The sequence below is a fragment of the Lissotriton helveticus genome, chromosome 7, assembly GCF_964261635.1.
Source record: "Lissotriton helveticus chromosome 7, aLisHel1.1, whole genome shotgun sequence".
In the NCBI taxonomy this organism is placed as follows: Eukaryota; Metazoa; Chordata; class Amphibia; order Caudata; family Salamandridae; genus Lissotriton; species Lissotriton helveticus.
In genome coordinates this window covers 1010779422-1010797985 of record NC_136068.1, presented here as the reverse complement: position 1 = coordinate 1010797985, position 18564 = coordinate 1010779422, and the positions used below count along the sequence as shown (strand labels likewise).

The 18564-nt window shown below is 44.1% G+C and overlaps 1 protein-coding gene across 3 annotated transcripts in view; it reads left to right on the top strand.

Annotated features, from left to right (window-relative positions):
- The window catches only part of GEMIN5 (gem nuclear organelle associated protein 5), a 384438-nt gene that overhangs the window by 87344 nt on the left and 278530 nt on the right, over positions 1 to 18564 (top strand). For all 3 annotated transcript variants that reach the window (XM_078653694.1, XM_078653693.1, XM_078653695.1), the window contains one exon: positions 16070 to 16251. In XM_078653694.1, the coding sequence (XP_078509820.1) occupies positions 16070 to 16251 (182 nt within the window). The remainder of the gene's footprint in view (positions 1 to 16069; positions 16252 to 18564) is intronic.

The window sequence follows — 18564 nt, the reverse complement described above, 5'->3', positions numbered from 1 at the left end:
GCGGCGTTGCACAGCTGGAGTATAGTCTGGGTAGATATAAACCGTGGCGTTGTCGATTTGCTAAGGGCCCCTGGCACGGGTGACTTGCAATACGGGATTCCTGTCACAGTAGTTGAAGAATCTAGCCACCACCAGTCTAGGAAAAGCACCTGGGTGGGGAGGTGGGGGTTTGGTGCCCTGTGTGCACGTTCAATTGCTCAATTGAGAAGAACTTCAACATCTTACCCTGCAGTACATCTGCCCTCTGCCCGCTCGGGAAGACCCACGAAGTGTACGTTGTTCCAGCGTGAGCGTCCTTCCTGGTCTTCCACACGTGGTTTAAGGAAGTCCACCTCTTGTTGGAGGGATTACAATTGGGTGGTCGCTGCATTTACCGTCGGTCGCAGCGACGCCAGCGTAGACTAGGTTTCTTTCACTCGACCCTTTAATTTCTTATGGTCCTTCTGCAAGTGACCCACGTCAATGCTAAGGGAGTCAATCTTCGGTCCCAGAGTGGCTTTAATATCAAGTATTGCCGCTAGCAGTTCATCAAAGCGATGAGTGATCACTGCGGTCTTCCCGAGCAGGATTCTGCGAAGGGTCCGCGCTCCTGGCTTCCGGGGGTGCTGATTCCACTTCCGAAGGTTGTGTCTGGGTCTTCTCTGCCTTCTGTTTGCCCATTTCACCCTCTGTGGGAGGCGACAAGCCGGGTGCTAACCTATGCGTTCCGCAAGGGGGCCGGGAATTGCCAAGAGTCACGTAGCGTGGCGCAAAGATGGGGCGCAAGAATGAGCAGTCAGGGCATCACAGGTAGCTGTATTGAGAGTATGTGCTTTATCGAGTTTAGGGTGTCTCGTGTTGCGGGCCTCAACAGCAGTAACCATCGTGTCAGTAGAATTTCCAAGGTGTTCTTCACTCTATGACGAAAGGGGTGGGCCCAGGCTACCAGGTTCATACGCTTGGGAGCCTGCTGGCCGTTCCTCACAATAGACATGAGTACATTCCTCATTTTTGTGATTGACCGGTATGGCATTTTGAACTAATTTAATTTCATGGGAAAACCCTTTCACCTTTCCTAATTTGTTGTTGAAGATATCAGTAAATTGACTTAATATGAACTCAACAGGTTAGGATATTGTCAAACATAAAATGGATGTATCCGTGCCAGGTTTCCCACGTATCCCTGATGCCTCCATCCTAATAAGTGTTTTTGAGGAGAAACGTACATTTTACCTTGATACAAATTTTGTTTAAACTGAAGGCCAGAAACAGAAAATCCAATCAAGTCAATCATGTTACATCAACGTGAAAAAGCCTTAATATTTAGGTCAAATAAAGACACATTAACCCAGTTTTTGGTAAAAAAACACACCAGAAATGACCGTGCATAGAGATCCAGAGTAAGCTAAAACTGTAGTTTGCACTTTGTCAATAGAAATCTCACATTGAGAAGGAATATAAGGCTCCAAAAATCCATATTTTTCACTAAATCCAGATTGCAGTCAATAACAGAAATGTTTTTTGAAGTACTGTGGTTTTGAAACCAGTCCCCTGCCTGAGTTTCTTTTTTATACGAATCTTGTCGATCACAAGTGGTGAGTATCATATTGATAGATATCTCTTTATCTTCATCATCATCTTGAATTAATTATTACTGTTTTAAAACCATTGTTACAAACAAATGCAAAATGTCATTCTTCTTGCACTGCTGGCATTCCTTCCCTACAGCTGGGTAAAGTTGAAAATAAATGAGTGTATGATCCACATCTGTAACATTTACGTAGAGAACCAGAAGCTTTTGCAGATTCCCCACTCAATTCATTTAGACCTTTAGCTGAATGGCTTTTGACTTATCTCCATTTTTATCAGATGGATTCTTGTGTTCGATTATGCCAACTTCTTCATTAATATTTTTGTTTTCAGACCTTTAATAGAAGGCATGGCAGTCTAAGCACATTTCACAATATCAATGGATTGTGATAGGTCTAAAGTTGCTCATGAAGTTTTCTGTTGTAGCAATGTACAACAATTTGAACACTGATATACAGATCAAGAGTTCCACCAAATTCACATTGAGAAGCTAAAATCCGTAGAGCTGCAACATAAGTATCAATTGGTTCATTAGATAGTTCATGATTTGTATGGAATTTGTCTTTCCATTACAGTGTGTGGTTCTTTCTTGAACTGTATTTTCAACCTGTCAATTGCTTCTAAATAATCCTTGTAATCCCCAGACTATGACCCTGGGGAAGGCTGACAGTGAGGTAAATGCTCAAATATTTTTTGTGCTTCTTTCCCCAAGTAAGTTCGCTAATAATGTTTTTTTCTTTCTTTCCACGCTAACATTTTTACCATCCATTGAATTTAAGTAATTGTCAACAAGTTTAATCCAAGAGGTTCATCTCGTACATGGTTCCTCAGGAATATCCAAAAACATGGGAGGCGGATCACTGCATATTATGTAGAAAAAGATGAAGGGCCAAAACAGACCTAAAGCTCAGGATAAGGCAGTTTGTTATTGCAGAATTTTCTAAACTGGCTGTAAGAATTTGTAGGTTACCCAAAGAAAAGCAAACACAAATATCCCACTGTACAGCTTTGTTCAGGTGGAAGAATTTGCTGAGCAAAATTATGAAAGATTAACCCCTTAACTGCTGGGCCTTTTACCCCCAGTGCTGAGCCCTTTTTTGGCTATTTGTAGTATTTCGAGATTAGGCCTCTGTAACTTTTTGACCACATAAGGTATCCATGCCAAATTTGCGTCCTTTTCTTCCAATATCATGGGTATTCTAAAGGTACCCAGGGTTTGTGGATTCCCCAGGGGGGTCCAAGATTTTAGCCAAAATACAGCAAAATTTTGTTTTTTTGAGCGGAAAATGGGGAAAAAGTCCAGCATATGAATGTGCCTGGGGTTTTCCCTGCAAATGGTATAAAAAAGGGGTTGTGGGGATTAAATCTCCATTTTCCCAGATTTTAGGGAATGATAGACTTTTGTCAGAAAATCAAAACATTTTACAGTTTTGGCATTTTTCTGGGACATGGCCTATTTTTGCTATTTTAAGTGCTTTCAACCTCCTTCCAGTTAATGGTAAAAATGAGTATGAAAGCAATAATGGATCCTGGAAAGCTGTACATTTTAGAAAAGTAGACAAAATTCTGAATTCAGAAAGGGGTCATTTGTGTAGATCCATTAAGGTTTCTTTATAGAAACTAACAGTTAAATATTGGATACATTGAAAATTTGTTGAAAAAAACAGCCTTTTATGTCAACGTTTTCACCTGTAACTTCTTGTAATTTTGACTGCTCTTTGAAAGCAATATACCGTTACATCCGCTGGACCTTCCTGGTTGTGGGGATATATAGGACTTGTAGGTTCACCAAGAACCAGACAAATTCAGAGTCAAAAACTGAGTAGCAATTTGCAATGACTTTTTATTATGTACCGGTCTATAGCAATTATTGTGTGAAAATGTATACATGTTAAAATCGGTATGAAAGACACCTATGTATTTCTGAAAAGAGTACAAAATATAGAGTTTAGAAAAAATATATATTTGCACCTTTTCAAAATTGGGAATACTCCTAGTAGCATGGGAATTATTGGTAATTTTTCAAAATGACTTTTTTTTACACAATGTCTTTCATTTGGAAGGCAGAAATGCTTCAAAACTCAATAGGTAATAACAGTTACTTTACAAATCTGAATTACCCTAAGTCTCCCGATAAAAATGGTACCTCACTTGTGTGGGTAGGCATAGTGTCCACGACCGGAAAAGGCTCAAAACCCAAAGTGTACACACCACATTTTCACAATGAAAAATTACCCTTTTTTTGCAAAGTGTGTTGCTGTAGTTTTTTAACCCTAGCTGTGCCGGCACCTAGGGAAAAATAGCAAACCCATACATTTTTGAAAACTAGACATCCAGGGAAATCCAGGATGGGGTGATTTGACTACCTGCCACCAGGTTCTGTTACCCAGAATCCCTTGCAAACCTCACAAATTGTCAAAAAAGCCACATTTTCCACAACTTTTCTGTGGTTGAAAGTTCTGGAATCTGCATGGATCCACACATATCTGCCCACCCTGGGTTCCCCATAGTCTTACGAGAAAAACGGTACCTCACTTGTGTGGGTCGGCCTAATGCCGGCGACAGGAAACGGTGCAAAACGCAACGTGGCCACACCTCAATCTCGCAGTGAAAAATGACCCTTTTTTGGCAAAGTGCCTAGCTGTAGTTTTTGTACCCTAGCACTGCCAGCACCTAGGGAAACCTAGCAAACCTATACATTTCTGAAAAGTAGACACCCAGGGGAATCCAGGATGGGGTGAATTGACTGCCTCCCACCAGGGTTTGTTACCCAGAATCCCTTGCAGACCTCAAAAATTGTCCAAAAAAACACGTCTCCTATATTTCTGTGGTGGAAAGTTCTGGAATCTGCGTGGATCCACAAATTTCCTTCCACACTGCGTTCCCCAAAGTCTTCCGAGAAAAATGGTACCTCACTTGTGTGGGTCGGCTTAGAGCCTGCAACAGGAAACGGCGCAAAACGCAATGTGGTCACACCTCAATTTCGCAGTGAAAAATGACCCGTTAGTGGCAAAGTGCCTAGCTGAAGTTTTGGAACCCTAGCTCTGCCGGCACCTAGGGAAACCTAGCAAACCTATATATTTTTGAAAACTAGACACCCAGGGGAATCCAGGATGGGGTGACTTGACTGCCTCCCACCAGGTTCTGTTACCCAGAATCCCATGCAAACCTAACAAACCGACAAAAAACACATTTCCCCTCATTTTTGTGGTGGAAAGTTCTGGAATCTGCGTGGATCCACAAATTTCCACCCAACCCCCGTTCCCCAAAGTCTTCTGAGAAAAATGGTACCTCACTTGTGTGGGTCGGCTTAGTGCTTGCAACAGGAAACGGCGCAAAACGCAACGTGGTCACACCTCAATTTCGCAGTGAAAAATGACCCTTTTGTGGCAAAGTGCCTAGCTGTAGTTTTTGAACCCTAGCTCTGCCGGCACCTAGGGAAACCTACCAAAACCACACATTTCTGGAAAGTAGACACCCGGGGGCTTCCAAGGAGGTATGGTTTGCGTGGATCCCCCAACGTTCCCTTACCCAGAATCCCTTGCAAACCTCAATTTTAGCTGAAAAAAATAAATTTTTCACACATTTTCGTGTTGGAAAGTGTGGCATTACCGGGCTCGGGAGGCCCAAGTACCCGCGACAGGCAAGGGCCCCAAACGTAGTGAGGCGACATCAAATTTGCCTATCTCAAAACCACCTGCTTTTGCAAGGGGGGTCACCGGGGTTTTTGGCCCCGTGCTCGCAGGCCATCTAGGGAAACCTATCAAACCCACACATCTCGGGAAAGTAGACACTCGGGGCTTCCAAGGAAGTATGGTTTGCGTGGATCCCCCAACGTTCCCTTACCCAGAATCCCTTGCAAACCTCAATTTTAGCTGAAAAAATCAATTTTACACACATTTTCGTGTGGGAAAGTGTGGCATTACCCGGCTCGGGAGGCCCAAGTACCCGCGACAGGCAAGGGCCTCAAACGTAGTGAGGCGACATCAAAATTGCCTATCTCAAAACCTCCTGCTTTTGCAAGGGGGGTCACCTGGGTTTTTGGCCCCGTGCTCGACAGCTATCTTGGGAAACCTACCAAACCGACACATTTCTGAAAAGTAGACACCCGGAGGCTTCCAAGGAGGTATGGCTTGCGTGGATCCCCCAACGTTCCCTTACCCAGAATCCCTTGCAAACTTCAAATTTAGCTGAAAAAATCAATTTCTTTCACACATTTTCGTGTGGGAAAGTGTGGCATCACCGGGCTCACACAAATTTCCTACCACCCAAACATCCCCCAGGTCTCCCGATAAAAATGGTGCCTCACTTGTGTGGGAGGCCCAAGTACCCGCGACAGGCAAGGGCCCCAAAAGTAGTGAGGCGACATCAAAATTGCCTATTTCAAAACCATCTGCTTTTGCACGGGGGTCACCTGGGTTTCTGGCCCCGTGCTCGACGGCTATCTAGGGAAACCTACCACACCGACACATTTATGAAAAGTAGACACCCGGGGGCTTCCAAGGAAGTATGGCTTGCGTGGATCCCCCAACGTTCCCTTACCCAGAATCCCTTGCAAACCTCAAATGTAGCTGAAAAAATCAATTTTTCACACATTTTCATGTGGAAAAGTGTGGCATCACCGGGCTCACACAAATTTCCTACCACCCAGTTATCCCCCAGGTCTCCCGATAAAAATGGTGCCTCACTTGTGTTGGAGGCCCAAGTACCCGCGATAGGCAAAGGCCCAAAACATTTTGAGGCAACATTGACATTGCCTATCAAAAAATGTTTTGGGACCTTGCCTGTCGCAAGTACTTCGGCCTCCCACGCGAGTAAGGTACCATTTTTATCGGAGTCCTTGGGGAACACTGGGTGGTAGGAAATGCGTGTCTGCCCGATGATGCCACAATTTTCCCACACTGAAATGTGTGGAAAAAGCGATTTTTCTTTTTTTTCCAGCGAAATTTGAGGTTTGCAGGGGATTCTGGGTAAGAAAAAGTTGTGGGATCCACGCAAGCCATACATCCCTGGAACATCCCGGGTGTCTAGTTTTCAGAAATGTGTGGGTTTCATGGGTTTCCCTAGCTGGCCGCCGAGCACCAGGCCAAAAACCGAGGTGACCCCCCCCCCCCCCTTGCAAAACCAGGTTGTTTTGTGATAGGCAATTTTGAAGTCGCCTCAATACGTTTTGGACCCTATCCTGTCGCGGGTACTTGGGCCTCCCACACGAGTGAGGTACCATTTTTATCGGGAGTCCTTGGGGAACACTGGGTGGTAGGAAATGCATGTCTGCCTGACGATGCTACAATTTTCCCACACTAAAATGTGTGGAAAAATTGATTTTTCCAGCAAAATTTGAGGTTTGCAGGGGATTCTGGGTAAGAAAACGTTGGGGGATCCACGCAAGCCATACCTCCCTGGAACCGGGTATATAGTTTTCAGAAATGTGTGGGTTTCATAGGTTTCCCTAGCTGACCGCCGAGCACCAGGCCAAAAACCGAGGTGACCCCCCTTGCAAAACCAGGTTGTTTTGTGATAGCCAATTTTGAAGTCGCCTCAATACGTTTTGGGCCCTATCCTGTCGCAGGTACTTGGGCCTCCCACACGAGTGAGGTACCATTTTTATTGGGAGACCTTGACGAACACTGGCTGCTAGGAAATGTGTGTCTGCCCGGCGATGCCACAACTTTCCCACACAAACGTGTGGAAAATGTTATTTTTCTAAACTAAATATGAGGCGAGCAGGGCATGTTGGGTAAAAAAAAGCAGCAAAAAAAAGCAGCAAGAGCCACACAAGTCATTCACCCTTGTACTTCCCCCCTTGTCTACTACTCAAAAATATAAAGGTATGCCTAGGTGAGGATTGAGGTAGGGCAGAAAGTCCCCAGCTACCCATTTTAACATAAAAAATATCTCACAAAAGGCCATTAAACCAACACAAATATAAATCTAACACTAATTTGATAAATGTAATCCACCACTTACACAGATTGGTTTTAGCACCACCAGAAACGCTGGCTTCAAAGCACAAATGCTTAAAGTATATAAATATTGAAGCCAAGCCTTCTGAAGGGGAGCCATAAAGCCACAAAACGGCAGCAACCACTTTATGGTCCATTCACACACAAGACTTCCATACCGCCAGCCACGGGCCCAAACAACCATATCACTTGCACTCACACAAACATACTGCCGCCATGCAAGGGCCCATCACATTCATATGCCACAAGACATAATGACTTTGACTGTATTTTACCACCTGTCAAGTCTCCACATCCTTCTTCAAAAATGTTCCCGAACACATGCCCAGTGAACCTATACTAATGGCTTCCATGACCGCCACACAAGGCTCAGGAAGACATGTCTTTCATGCACCTTTAGTGCACTCACTACGCTAAATCCAACTCCTTCCAGTTTGTGGATCAAGTTGGGGGGTGCTCGCAAAGCCAATTCTCGAGCTGAGCAAGCATATCTGCCTTTGAAACTAAGGCAAACATGCTGGAAGTGTTCAAAACATGTCATAATTCATATGCCACAAGACATATTGACTTTGACTATATTTTACCAACCTGTCAAGTCCCCACCTCCTTCTTCCTGAACGTTACCAATTGCATGCCCAGTGAACCTATTCTAATGGCTTCTATGACAGCCACACAAGGCTCAGGAAGACATGTCTTTCATGCACCTTTAGTGCACTCACTATGCTAAATCCAACTCCTTCCAGTTTGTGGATGCAAGTTGGGGGGTGCTCGAGTATGCCGCAAAGCCAATTCATGAGCTGAGCAAGCATATCTACCTTTGAAACTAAGGCAAACATGCTGGAAATGTTCAAAAGATAACATCATAAACTATGAACGGAGGAATGTGAAACAAGGGTAGACCGTGACAAAGTAGCATATGTCCAATAAACCATTATGTGCAGTGACTGCAATGCACTTATCATACAGCAAATTGACCATCTACTAAGTTCTAACGGAGGATGAACATGGCAAGCAGCATTGACCCATAAGTGCTACAGGAAATTCAGTGCGAGTGTGGCAGCAATGGATTTCGATCCATTGGGGAAGGAGAAGTCAGAACGTGTATCTATACTACCTTTACTATCTGCCTTCTACCTTTGCAATATTCATCGGAAAGCGTACCTACCGTAAGCTGCTCTAACCCGTTCGTGTGTCTGTCCTCAGAGTCCTCACTAACCCTGTCCAATTGTTAAGAAACCCTATACTAATGCCTTCCATCTCTAGCTACTTGAAGCTTGAGTGAACATTTCTGTCACAAGTTATCAATGCTCTCACAATGCTCTATCCAACTCCTTCCAGTTGGTGGATGCAAGTTGGGGGGGCCCCGAGTATGCCGCAAAGACATTTCTCGAGCTGAGCAAGCATATCTACCTTTGAAACTAAGGCAAACATGCTGGAATTTTCAAAAACTTCCTAAAGAGAACATCATAAACTATGGAGAATGGTTGAATGGGAAACACGGGAGTCCATGACAACGTGGTATATGTTCTGTCCACCAGTATGTGCAGCATGGGGACTATAATGCACTTGTCAATTGGCGAACAGAATAACTATCACGTTCTGAAAGCAAATAAAGGTGTGGCCCACAGACAGTTGGAATCCATTCACACCAATTGAACGGTTAACCTATTGGCAGCTCCACCTCTGTCAATTTCCCAGTATTTTGCTTTAGTGTGATACAACATAAAGCACGTAGGAAAACAGAAGGCAGGCTTACTTGGGCACTGAGGACAGTAAACCCGAGACTCCTGCCTCTTTCCCTGCATCGAGCACACTTTACAGCGACGACATGGCCGCTCCTTTTTGGCTGTTGCAGGAATTTTATCTGCAAAGTGTCGCTCCTGCAGCCTTGCCACATCCTCTAGAACACATGAAGTGGAGGCTTCTGCTACAGTAGCAGTAAGACTTTCAATCAAAGACAACTAAAGGTCAAGGAAAGACATGAGTCTTCCTGCCGTGGTCTCACGATAAACAACATACGCATTGTATGTTGCCATCTGGATCAGGTGCGTAAACAGTTTCTTATACCAAGTGCGAGTTTTACGACTCGCATTGTATGGCTGAAGAACCTGGTCGTTCTTGTCCACTCCGCCCATGTACTTGTTGTCATTGAAATGCAGCATGCGCTGCAATAGCAAAAAAACGATCTCTGCTCATGTATGATGCGAAGGTGCGAGTAGACCAGTAGGATAGCAAGGTTGGTTTATGCACTACCCCCATTTTAAGCGTGAGGCCTAAAAATATCTTCAACTCCCCTACAGAAGTGGGAGTCCAGTTGCGCACCCTAGAATGAGGCCCAAGAGTGCCTCCTTGCTCCCTCAGAAATTGTTCGGCACGCAAATTTGTTTGCTGCACAGTTTCGTCTAGGAAGTCAACCCCAAAAAAAAGATGGAAGTCAATTGGCAAAACATTTGCTTTATCTACTTTACATCCAGCATCGCCAGTGAAAGGTGGAATTTGGGGCTGAACTAAATTGGGAGGCTGCCAAGACAGCACTCCCTCTGTGCTTGCAGCCGCACATGCCTGCACTCTGGGTTGATCTAACCGGTTACGGGTGACCTGCGACACAGACGGTGCTGGCAAAGGGAGAGCACGACTGACTTCGTCTCCTTCAGAATCGCTGGACGATGAGTCATCGGATTGAACTGCGCCGACTGAAAATTCACTCCTAGATTCATCTCCAATGTCCTCTCCCTCAGATGCTGTCTCAGTATCTGCTGTATCAGTCTCTGATTCTACCTCCGAGCTGGACTCCAGAACCAGATTTAGGGCCTGGGTGGCATTCATCCAACGATGTGCCATCTCTTTTAGTGCCTAAACTATCCTTTTAAAACCCTATCCTACGTAGAAGGCAGATAGATTCTTGGTTTTAAAGTGTAGGTGGGTGTATGCGAGAGTAAAGTGATTAAATCAATAATGACGAAGTGACCGTACCTTTGCGAAATCACTACGCTCTCCAAAAAGACTAAGGAAGAGAGAAAAAAGACACAGTATTACTTTACCTTGCCACATACCCATCATTCCAGCCTTTTAGCGCTGGTGGGAGCAAGTGCGACCATCATTTTGACGTCAAGGTTCCCTCACTCGCTCCATAGTGCCCCTCAATAACCACTGTGTCTCAGATTCATTTACTTTTATAGCAACACTCACACCAGTGTACGGTGTCAGAGCACTTTACACCACACACACATTGCACAGAGACATTTGTACATCAGTTTATAGGAAATGCTACATCATACAGGACGTGGTGTAGTGTAGCAGTAACATGCCATCTATACTGGCGGGCAATGTAGTTTGAGTCCTTATTCTGGGGAAGCACAAATCCAGATTTTAAAACGTACCATCATTCTTGGAGGTTCTCATTCATAATAAGAATTATTTTCTACCCACCTTTTCACAAGATTAAGATGATGAAAGACTAGGCAAAAAACCATAAAGCTCTAACATAGCCATTGAAGTGTACATGCAGCATTAGTATGACTGTTTAGCCCCAAAAAAACACAAAAAACAAAAGGGCACAGAAGCAGTAACCCACTAACCTCTTTACATATACGCTTTGCTATGTGCATGCCTATGGCTCTCCTGGAAGCAATGGTAGACCCCACATGAATGCCAATATTTTCCTCTATATATATTTTTATCATTGCCCCCACAGGGGGTCGGCCACTGAGCAGAAGGACCAACCCCCTGCCAATAGCACTACCATTTTTCTTTTCTACATTCTTCTTTCAAAATTTGGGGGGGACGATCTCGCCCCCTTGAAAATCTAGGCACATAAATGATCAAGAATGCCCCCATGCTTGATTGCACGTCCCCCACAGGGGGGCGGCCACTGATCAGAAGGACCGACCCCCTGCAAATATCAGTACCATTTTTCAATTACTTTCTTTTACTTTAAAAAAAAATTGAGAATCTGGAACTCACTTCCGCCTCAGCTCCGGACCACCACCTCCTCCCAGGCCTTCAAAACTGACCTCAAAATTCTCCTCTTTCGAAGACACTTCCAAATGTAATTCACGCCCTCTCTTTTATTTGAAGGAAGACCTTCCATTATTGAAAATTCTATTCTCCATGACTATGTAAGTGCCTTCCCTGTGTATTCTTGTGGTTTGAGTGTTTGCTATTAATTGCAGTATTATCCTTCTACTTGTGTTTGGTAGTCTTTTGTAACATGCACACGTCACTTTTTCTCTTGTAACACACTGTTTGCTACTCTTACATTTTGTTTGCCATCACCATAAAGGCCGACCCCCCCCCCCCCCAAGACATCCCTGCTGCTGCGATCCACGGCCAGGAAACCCTTTCAGGAAGGCCTCGTTTGAAAGAAGAGACTCTCCCCTTTGAAACTAGGCCTAAAACGAAGACTCACTCGAAAGCACTTTACCTGGCTGAAGCCCTATCTTAAAGACTGCACGCAGAGGGTCGCTCTTCAGCCCTTTCAGTCGGAACCCAAGCCACTATGGTGTGGGGTACCGCAGGAATCAGCCCTGCGCTCGCTTCTCTTCAACATCTATCTGCCCCCTCCGTTTTCGCTCTTAGCAAATTGGTAAGTGAAGGCAATATCATACACAGATGACACCCATCTGGTGTTTTCCTTCAAGGCTCATTCTGCAGATTCCTTCATTAGGTTTAATGGATGCTTGAGGGGCATCTCTTATTTGGATGAACAATAACAAACTTAAGCTTAATGCAGAGAAGACTGAGGTGTTTGGCAAGGCTCTCCCGCCAGCGGCTGGGCTTTGGTGACCGGCAGAAATGAGCCTGCCACCTACTCCAGCAATCCCAGAAAAAACCTTGGCGTAAAATGTGAAGCGGATCTCTCATTCGCATCCCAAGTACGGCAGGTTGCAGCTTCATGATTTGGCAAATTAGGAAGCTTGAAGAAATTTCTACATCTACTGCCGGAGGACTGTCTTAGAGTCATTGTCCATTCCACGGTGACATCTTGGCTGGAAATTTTCTGTACCTGGGTTTGCCCGCCTATCTGTCAAGAGACTACAAATGGTACAAAATGAGGCTGCGAGATTAATTAGGCGAGTACCGTTTCCGCACGACATGTCTTCACATACAAGACAGCTCCACTGGCTGCTGGTAGCGAAAGGATTGATTTTATGGCCTTAACAATGGCCTTTGAGCGCTGCATGGCAGATGTCCTAGCTACCTTAAACACCAGTTATGCTGCTACCAACAAAAACGATCATTGAGGTCCAACTCTCAGAACTTGCTTTGCATACCGCGCTTTGCTAAAGCACGCATAGCGGGCAGATTCTTCACAGTTGTGGCAGCCATGCAGTGGAACTCCCTGCCTAATATGTGCCTGATCCAATCTGAACCAGTATTCAGAAAAACCTTGACGGCCTGGCTTTTTAGCCATGGATAGAACTTTTGGCTATGCACCTTTCATACCTGCCCGCTATAGCGCCGGGACACCTCTGTTTGAGGTAGCTGTTGCGCTCTATAAATTCTGATATTATTATTAAAGCAGTAATTCTTCTGAATGCCTTAACAGGTTGATTAAGGAGCTAGGGGCTCCAAAACCGGCCAGGCACAGAAAGAAAATCAGGACTGCAAATGCACGTGCCTCTGTTATTAAATAATTAAGAAGAATTACTGCATTAGAGTGCGTTTTTGGACGGCAAAACAGGCATAAATCACAGCCGCACGGCCCTACCTTCGAAATAAGGTTGGGTGGTAGGGGTATGAACTGGTGCAAACCCACAAGTGGCACAGCAGTGTCGAAAAATCAAACAATGCAATTGTTTTTCTGAGGCCCACTGGAGGGTTGTAAATATGGAATTTATATACTGCAATCATGTAGAACCTACCGAAGGATAAAAATGGTCTGCCACAAACTACGAAATCCAGCATGCTTGAAAAAACACTCCCCTAAGAGGCCCCCAAAAGGGCAATAAACTCATTAGCATGCAGCTTTGGTAATGTTTGGGAGTGTCTGCAAGATTTCAGTAACCCTATGATTAAGGAGCTGAGGGCTCCAAAACGGTCAGGCACAGAAAGAAAATCAGGAATGCAAATGCTGGTTTCCCGGTTATTAAAGAATTCAGAAGAATTGCCGCTTTCGAGTGCCTCTTCGTTTTTGGACAGCAAAAGAGGCATAAAAATGCTCTTGCTTGCTAGAAGCAAAGCACAATTCCTTTGACAGAGGGAGCTGCATATTAGCAGCTCCCTCTTTGTAAAAGCAATGACTGCTCCCCCAGGAGACTAGGAGCCGACAGGGACTGTGGGGCCCAGAGGCTTCGCCTTGGTCCCAAACAAGGCACCCAGAAGAGAGACCGGATCCTAGGGGATGGGTTTTCTGGGGCCAAAACGTACCATGAAGGGACGGACCCCTCCCCTTGTGTATTTAAAAAAAGAAAATAAAGAATAGAAAAGGCCGGGCTCTGGGGGATGAGGTACTCAAGCGACGTGGGCTGCTCGGCTACCCTCCCGACGTGGGCTGCTCGGCTACCCTCCCTTTAATTTTAAAGTAAGAATCCCCCAAAAGGGCTTGGCTCGGGGACGAAATTGGCAGGGGGGGTGCACATGGCCCCCCTCCCCATTCCAAAAAGGCCTGGCCCCGGGAAATGGGGTCCTGGGGCCTAAATTGGCCCAGGAAAGGTGGGCCATGTGCACTCCTCCCCTAATAAATCAAAAAAATAGGAAGGACATTTTTTTTGCCAATAACTTTGGTGTTTGATTAATCCTTGCAAAAGTTTCAAAACTAGTTTGAGCCTCAATTCAGCTTATGTCTTTATAGTTTCAGGGTGATCCGTCAAGCGGGGGCCGAGAAAAACAGGAAGTCCCAAAATGCATTTTTCCCATGTTAATTTCCAAAGTAACTTTAGACACGGCTACTTCCCGAACTGCTCAACGGAATTGCACAAAATAGTGTGAGAGTGGTTCTGTGGATGATGTCATCAGTGATGTCATTTGAGATATCATCAGTGATGCCACTGACCATGTCATGAGTGATATAATATGTGAGGTCCTAAGCAGTGCATTGCAGGGTTGTAAGTTCTAGTTAGCTCAGTTAACTATATCTGCTGAATTTCATTGGTTTTGTACAAGGGAAATCTGAGCCTAACTAGAATGTCCCTGTAACCTTTATTTTTTGCAGTCAATCTATATATATTCACTGAAAAAAACAAATGTAATGTAAAGATCATAATTGTGTTAATTTCCTGCATTGAATGCCAATTTCTAGAATGTTTTGTTGATTCAGCAAGAGACCTCGGATGGTCTGTCAGAACTTGCAGTAGAATTTGAGAGCATAAACGTTTATTGTACGCTGCTTAAAGAAAAGGTTGTGTGTGCTTATATGAGGAAGATTCTCAGTTTTAGGCATTACAATGCTCCTTGCCGGTGTGATTGAAGTTGTGGCTAATTGGGTGAGGTAAATGTTGCATATTCGATTCCTTGAGAGGTTTCCAGTGGCTTGACTACATTTGGTGAGTTCTGTGTATGATTGTAGGCTGGACTGAGATGTTTGTTAGCCCTTGTAGTTTCAACCAGCTATTGGTTTCTCTTTTTTTGGCCGTCTTTGATAGTTGCTGATGGTTACGTGATGGTAGAGCATTGTTGCTGATTGTTTCTGATCACTGAATCAATTGAAGGTCCATTGATCTGGACATCTACTAATCTTTTAGCTATTACTCACTCACAGCCTGTCCCTCTCCCAAGTTTGTGCCCGTCTTCGAATTCAGACAAGCATAGATCTAGTCACAGCACGTATTTCTGGGCAGGGCATGTACTGCTTATTCACCAGCAGATGGCGAACAAAGGATCAGGATTATTGCATAGGAAATGACGGTGGTTGCCTGTCATGACATGTATGTCATCAGTTGGTGTCTAGCAGAATATCCTGAAAAGTAATTTTCATTTATGAGTGAGGGCAAGTTAGTCAAGCCTTGCCTTGTACAGTTACAAGGCATGTACTTCTCCTGGAGTAAGTGACTTGGGGCTTGGATTTAGATGATACTTATGAATTTGGCATTAGTAGAGTTTGATCTTCTTAATTACAGGGGGTTACAGAGAAAGTAGGAAGTCAAGTGCATCTAGGTCTGATTTGACTTTTTCTCGTTTGTTCTTCCCACATTTCTAGATTTGTGGCCGAAGCAGCTTTGGATTTCTTGAACTCTTCAAAATTCAGCCCTTTTCCATTAGACAACCTCAATACGGCCAATTGAGAAATAATATGACTGTCTGCACTCGCCAATGAACTCAATTTCTTCTTTCCCTTGGCTGTTGCGAGTGATCTCACCCAAAAGTGCCATAAGGGCCTGCAACACATTATGCTATGTCACTCCCACACAATTGTTCCAGTGCTAATCTTACGCAGTGTGCGTAACAAATGGCAACTGTTTATGAATCAATTGTATCTTACTAGTCCTAAATGTATTTCTGTTTTATAGCCAATTGATATGCTGATTGCCGTACTGAGTCAAGAGAGATTTAGATTAAAGTTTGGCTACCGTTTCACCTATCTGCTTGCTCTTCTACAGAATACCATCACAGCTGTGCACTGGTCGCCACTTGTCAAAGACTTGATTGTATCTGGGGATGAGAAAGGTGTTGTGGTTTGTCATTGGTACAAACGTGATGAGCCTCAGCGCCTTTTCCCAGAACCACGATCCATATTTTGCCTGACCTGCTCACCACACCATGAAAATTTGGTAGCTTTGGGGTAAGTGTATCCTTCCATTAGCCCCTTGTTTGGAACTCTAATACTGTTGTGATTGTTGTGACTGAATGCATAAGACTTTCTAATTTTTGTGCACATATTTTTCTATTAAAACACTGCTGAATTGTTTGTCCCATATATAACTTATCTAGAAGATTGGGGCGCTGCATGTTTCTGCAGTATTTTAGTGTTGCTGTATGTTTAGAGGGAAGCAGTTAGCCTGATGTATAGTTAACAGCACTTAAGCATTTTGTTATTTTTATTTTTGCTATGTTTTGTAATTGTACTATTGTTTCTCAGGATAAAGAATTCCTTCCTCTGGTACAATTACGCTGTCAAAAATATGGATAGTATAGGATACGATCAAGGTCGGAGAAGGAAGGACTGAAGCCATGATTGACTATAAGCACTGAACAGCTTCAAGAACTAGGCTAAATGCATTGAATTGGGATCCCAACAAGCAGAACCACTTCTCATGTAGCCAAGCCTGTCTTATGCATATCACATGCAAACAGTGGGAATCAGGGTTACAGTTATGACCTCCTGCACTAATTTACCTGGGAGAGCTTCCGTCAATTTCCCATCTTAGGCACAGATAAAACAGTTTGTAGTCAATTATTTTAATCTGTTGCCCCCAGCCTTTAGCAACTTCACGACCTGGGTATGGGGGTGCCTACCACTCCTTTAAAAAAATATATATATATTTATATAGATATATACTTTAGTTCGACCCTTTTTCACCCAACAGATTCTAGCATGCTGTTGGTGAGCAACACAGTGATATCCTACAGAGCACATGTCAGGAGACTACATTACATGGGTCTCTTGCATTAAAAAATATACTGGGTCTGCCAGAATGATAAAATAAGCAACAATTCATAGTAAATTCAAGGGCACCGCACCAGGGACTTACAACCTACCTTGGTAAATTTCCCTATAAACTCTGAAGTGTGCAGGTCAAGTGAGTGGTAACGCATTATTTCAGGTTACACATGAGAGCCTTGGCGCTACTGGTTAGGGGGTGCCCCCAAAGTGTATCCTCACCAACAGGTAAAGTGGTCTATTGCACCCTTATATCAATCTGTTGTGTGACTATCGGTTGGTTAGGGCTACTTTTTCATCTGCAACTTTCATTGAGAGCTGCTTGCTGGCCCTCCTATGCAAAATTGAACGAGTCCCCAGAACCAAGGCCCTTCCCTTTCCTACATTGTTTGTGTGCTGTTATGTTGAAAAGGGTGTGTTTTGGACCAAGAGATTGCAGACAGGTTGAATGGTGTTTATAGAAGTGAAGGTGTAGGCACAAGATTGCGTTTCCCTGCTGATTGCCTTCATTCCAGACTAAGGCAACAATTTGCATTTCCTTAGGTCCTGGCCCCCAATCTGAACTACTTTTAACTTGAGAGCCCATTCAGTCAACCAAGTTCCATGGGTGCCCTCGCAATATGAAAATCCTGTTCACAACTGCCTATTGTGAAATGCAGGCCATTAGTGTGTGGTACCCCCGAGGGACTCTGCCTAGGTATCCTACTCATGCTACCTAGATTTCTCCCTCTCACTGATGGGCTCTTCCAGTGATGTTTCCAAGTGCTCTATATTCCATAATTACTTGCTTACCAGATGCCCCACCGTAGTTTGGACAGACTACGGAGCTTATCTTTGAACCCCTGCATGACTTTTTCAAAATTGGGTGGGACCATCTTTCTTTTTTTAGTTGGGGGAGTAGGGGTCTGAGTCTGTGGATTTTACTGTTTTTGTGGCCCTGCCTCCTCCTACAGGTGACTGCTTTGACAGCTTGAGTTTTCTAATTCTGCAGAGTTAAGTTGCCAAAGGTAATAATGTAGATATTCAGTTGGAGTGCACCAATAATGGTAGTTCTGGGACACCAGTGGTAAACGGCCGTACCCGCCACACAGTACTGACCAGTATTTATTGAGAGCATCAAGATTACAAAAGCAGGCCCCATAACCTCGACAATGTAGTCAGATCATAGCTGGTAACTGACACTAGTAACCACTAGATTGGGAAAGCTTGGATCTTCTGTGTATCACTGATATCACCCTTGTCTAAGTGCAGAAAAAAACTCACATATCCGCAAAATACAATACTATAGCATAAATTATTCTAAACACAAGCATTAGCATCCAGAATGCTCTGTCAGGAATGTAAAGGTACATCACAAAATAAAGTACAGCATTTACGAGTCTCCAGAAAGTCATCCACAAGCAGTTTAAGGAAGGGAATCCAGGTTCATATGGAGCATTCAGCAAAAGAAAAGCCTTACGTGTGTGTTCTGAACAACTTTAAATTTGTAAATGA